The sequence below is a fragment of the Arachis hypogaea genome, chromosome 13, assembly GCF_003086295.3.
Source record: "Arachis hypogaea cultivar Tifrunner chromosome 13, arahy.Tifrunner.gnm2.J5K5, whole genome shotgun sequence".
Classification (NCBI taxonomy): domain Eukaryota; kingdom Viridiplantae; phylum Streptophyta; class Magnoliopsida; order Fabales; family Fabaceae; genus Arachis; species Arachis hypogaea.
Window position 1 is genome coordinate 95945165 of NC_092048.1, and position 5237 is coordinate 95950401.

At 34.5% G+C, this 5237-nt stretch overlaps 1 protein-coding gene across 1 annotated transcript; it reads right to left on the reverse strand.

Moving 5' to 3' along the window:
* Positions 1-1997: 1997 nt before the first annotated feature.
* Positions 1998-3983, reverse strand: LOC112735148 (uncharacterized). Its single transcript, XM_025784715.1, has one exon. It carries the CDS (start codon positions 3981-3983, stop codon positions 1998-2000), a length of 1986 nt encoding a protein of 661 aa, XP_025640500.1.
* Positions 3984-5237: the final 1254 nt, after the last annotated feature.

Below are 5237 nucleotides of genomic sequence, written 5' to 3' on the forward strand. Positions count from 1 at the left end.
TGTGGTCTCTTTTCTCTTCAAATCTTGAGTCATTCTAGAATCTACTTCTTTAGTATTCTTGTGAGCCACAGCAGTAGATTTAGAAGGAAGTTCTTTTTCTTGTCTACATGTTGATCCTTGTGTGTGAGTCATACTTGCTTCCATCTGTACTTTACTTTTCTTCAAATTCTGTCCTTTTTCTTTTGCAACTTTTGGCTTTTCTATAAAATTCTGCTTATCATTTGCTTGGACACCATTTTTTCTTAACTTCTGCTCCCTTTCCCTATTACTAAGGGTTTTTATCCTCTTAAGTAGTGGTGGTGGTTGATGTTGCTGCTGCCCAGAAGACATCTTTTCTCACTTAACTTCCATATTCTTGAAGAACTTTGCACGCAATTCAGCACTTGACTTTGAATCTATCTCATTTTCAATGAATTTTTTGAACATTTTCTGAAAAAGGAAATAAAATAATGAGATTAGTATACATCTTAAAGAATCTATTAACATAATAGTAAAAAACCAAATCACATATTAAAAGAACCAAGAATCTATAAGAAATGCACCTGTTCATAAACAATTACACTAAAAATAAAAGTAAAAAAAATTATTCTATGTTGAGAAGAAAAATCTCTTTAAAGATCAGAATCATCATCATATTTAGTTTGTTGTAGAACAAGTGAAGGTTTCTCAATGATTGTATTTGGCATGTCTTCTCTAGTCCATTGAACTTCACAATTATCCTTTGGCACAAACAAATTATTTGCTTGATCAAAGGGGTCCTTCTGATTAGACTCTTCGGCTTCAACATCATACCCATCATACATATTGAATAAATCCCTTGGCACTGTGTCCATGACATAATGCTTGTCTTTGTTAAAAGGGTCTTGAATATAAAAACATTGGTGGACTTGTGAAGCTAATACAAAAGGATCATCCCGAGAACATCTTTTATTAAAATGAATTGAAGTTAGACCAAAATTCTCTTCCTCAACTTCAAACCAATCACAATTGAAGAGAACAAATTTGAAACATGCATAATAGTCTAACTCAATTATGTCATTTATTGCACCAAAATATGTTACGGCTTTTGTCATTGGGTTGTTGTCCTTAGCACTAGCAAAGCTTGGTGTTTCGCACACCAAAGTCACACCACTGTTTTGAGTTGTGTGGCTTGCATCATGTTCTCTAGTTTGAAATTTGTAGCCATTGATTACATAACTAGAAAATCGTTTTGCAACTGTGTTTGGGCCTCTAGACAAATCTTTAAGTTGTTTCGGAACATCTTCATGAAAAGCACGCTCTTTGAACCATTCACTAAAATCATGGCTTAGAGTTTTTGCCTTCTTCCATTTTCTACCTTTAGTTTGATTGTTGACATGTTCCTCATACTCTCTAAAGTAACCAAAGAGCGAGTAAGTTAAATTTGCTAATAGAGAATTGGTAATTGAAAAATATATAAGAAAAATACCTAATGTAGTCTTTAACTTTATCACAATTAAATAAGATGTACCGATGAGCTTGTATTTTTGAGTTGGTATCTAGAGAAAAAGGTTGCCCTTTCCTCTTTCCACCAATTGGTCGCCCCAAGCATGCAAAATAGCTATCATGACATACGTCAGCTTCACTGCAATTATCATAATTTTGTGTCCTCCTACTCAGCCTTGTATTCACATCAGGACTTAAATACCTTGAGCAAAATGTCAAGCATTCCTCGGCTAAATATCCTTCAGCAATTGAACCTTCGGGGCGGCTCTTATTGCGGACGTAGGACTTTAACCTACACAGATATCTCTCGATGGGGTACATCCACCTAAATTGAACTGGGCCACCCAACCTCAACTCGTTTACCAGATGAATAGGCAAATGGACCATTATATCAAAGAAACTAGGAGGAAATATTCTTTCCAATTGGCACAAAATCTCTCTAATATCTACTTCCAAATGATCTATTGTATCATTTTCAACACCTTTTTGGCACAAGGAATGAAAGAATGAACCTAGATAAATTAAAGGGCCAGCTACTTCTGCATTGTGCATTTTATAGCTACTTGCAACAAATAATGCAACATAAAATGAGCATCATGACTTTTGTAGCCTGATATCTTTTTCTCAGCAACATGAACACACCGAGAAATATTAGAGGCACTACCAGATGGCAATTTTACTGACTTCAAAATATTACAAAAAATAGTTTTTTCTTGATTAGTAAGGTTAAAACAAGCCTTAGCAATTTTTGCTTTCTTGCCACCATCTATCTCCTTTGGTTGAAGGTTTTTTCTTATGCCCATATCTTTGAGATCGTAACGAGCATTTGCATGATCTTTGGACTTTCCTGGAATGTCTAATAAAGTTCCAATTATGTTATCACATACATTTTTCTCGATGTGCATAACATCAAGACAATGACGCAATGTATTTTGCTTCCAATATGGCAACTCAAAGAAAATGGACCTTTTCTTCCATGGACCATCAATTTTATTTTTTTGCTTCTTCCCAAATACATTGTCAAAATCTTTCAAATCTTCAAAAATTTGTACCCTATCTAATAAATCTGGTGAGGACCTCAATTCAACATTGCCATTGAAAGATCTTTTATCCATCCTATATGGATGATCCATACCCAAAAATTTACGGTGATCCATGTAGCACATCTTCCGGCTATGTTTTAAATAACAAGAGGAGGTGTCATAATTACAGCAAGGACATGCTAACTTTCCCTTTGTGCTCCAACCGGATAACATAGCATAAGCTGGAAAGTCACTTATGGTCCATAAAAGTGCTGCATGTAGTTGAAAAGTTTTATTTTTTGAAGCATCATATGTTTCCACTCCAACTTCCCATAAAACCTTCAACTCTTCAATTAATGGCTGAAGATACACATCAATGCTTTTTCCGGGCGAACATGGTCCAGGGATGAGCAAGGACATCATGACATACTCTGGTTTCATGCAACACCATGGAGGAAGATTGTATGCGACCAAAACTACCGGCCATGTACTATGGGAGATGCTCATGGTTCTAAATGGATTAAATCTATCGCTAGCTAGCCCTAATCTTATGTTACGAGATTCTTCAGCAAAATCGGGATGAAGCCTGTCAAAGTCTTTCCATGATTGGCCATCAGCTGGGTGTCTTAACTTTCCATCCTTTGAACGATGTTCATCATGCCACCTTAGTGATTCAGCTGTTTTTGAACACAGGAACATCTTCTTAAGCCTTGGAATCAAGGGAAAATGCCTCAAGACCTTTGCAGGCACAGGTTTTTTCTTTAACTTATCAACATCTATATCTACCTCAACATTTTCTATGTACCTGAAAGCTCCACAAATAGGACAAAATTCTTCATCTTCATATGTATCCCGAAACAAAACACAATCGTTGGGACAAGCATGAATTTTATTATAACCAAGTCCTAAATCTTTTACCATGGCCTTGATTTTATTGAAAGAATCAGGAATATTCAAATGAGGAATTGCTTCTTTCAGTAACTCAAGAAGAGCAGTAAAGGATGCGTTGCTCCAACCATTAAGAGTCTTCAACAAATACAATCGGATAACGAATGATAATGTCGAAAATTTTTTATAGCCAGGATATAACTCTTGTTTTCCTTCTTCAAGCAAGTTATAAAACTTTTTTGCATCTTCGTTTGGCCCATCACCATCTTTATCTCCTTCAAGCACATGCCGAAACGTCTCGTTTAGCAGCCCATGAATGTCGTCGACAAGTCCTTCATGGACTTCACTCTCATCGGTTTCACTATCCATGCGACTTATCCTTTTGCCGTGATGAACCCACACAGTGTAACCTTTTTGAAATCCCTTACTTATTAAATGATCATAAACTTCATCCCTTCGCCCCCAACTAAAGCTATTACATATAGAACAAGGACAAAGAATTTCTTGTCCTTGTGGTCTACCTTTAGAAAAGGCAAAATCCAAAAATAAATTAACACCATGTTGGTAACCCTCAGTATGTCTTGGTAAACTAGTCCACCCTTTGTCCATTACTTTGTCAACTAAAATAAAAGACACGGACATATATTTTAGACTAATTATACGTGATTTTTTCATTCAAGAGCTTATTGCATCTAAAGAATTTCTAGAAGTCAACCACACATATTCAAAAGAGAACATCTCAACCAATCATGAGACTAACAATTTGTATCTAACAAACTATGCAAAGAAGCTTAATCCATCAATTAATCAGTAAATATTCTTAACAATTAAATGTTCAAACAAATTTAAAAAGATAATATATTAAATGATTTACCTGTAGTGTAGCTCAATATCTAAGGTAGTCGCAGCTACAGAGAGACCCGCTATTTGATTCTCTGTTTCTGGTTTTAAAGAGACAAACAAAAAAAAACAACAAAGAATAAAAATATAAGTAATTCATAACCAGATTTTTTAACAAAAAATTCACTTTTAAAACCAATTTTTAGAAATCTTATTTTCAAAAGTGATATATAACTAAAAAATCAAACAATAGAATTATCAAGTTTAGCAACACAGAAATCCAGAACACAATGCACTAACAAAACGTGTTCATCTTCAAATAGACAGCATCATCATATGTTTCTTCTACTACACTCTATCCCCAAGAAAAAATCTAAAACAATTAGTACAATGATGAGTTTTGCTAACCAGAACTCAAATTAATGAACAATGCACAAACAGTTTTTGAATTTGAACAATGCAGAAACGGCCAAATACAAATTTCCCTTTCTATCTTATTAGCTAAATAAAGCCTCAAAACAGTTTTTGAACAATGCACAAACATCACCACTTTCCTTTCTTCTTCTTAAATCCAACAAAAATACCCAACATCCAAAGCCCTAACTAAGCGACAGAAACTCAGAGAAGAACACTTACCACAGATGACAACCCACAAACGGGCGATGCAGTGAAGCAGCAGCAGCAAAGAGACAACCCACAGATGACAACCCTTTTTTTTATTTTAAAGAGACAAACTACAACAGCAACAAAGAATAAAAATATAAGCAATTCATAACCATAACTGTAATACTAACGTAACTATCACTTTCATGCCTGAAATAAATTGATTTCTCAAAATAAACAACAAACCATTCAAAGTGAACGAAGTATATAAATAAATTACTCAGAGATGAAATGAATGATATATAAATGCATTTTTTGAAACTTTAAATAAACTGTTCTAACTAAGTGTAAACTGACAAAGACCAAATAATGGATAACTTTTCTTTAAATGAGAACAGCATTTTGAGATAACAAATTGCC

Coding starts and splice junctions, on each gene's coding strand:
- LOC112735148 (XM_025784715.1), bottom strand. CDS start 3,983: ATGGACAAAGGGTGGACTAGTTTACCAAGACATACTGAGGGTTACCAA.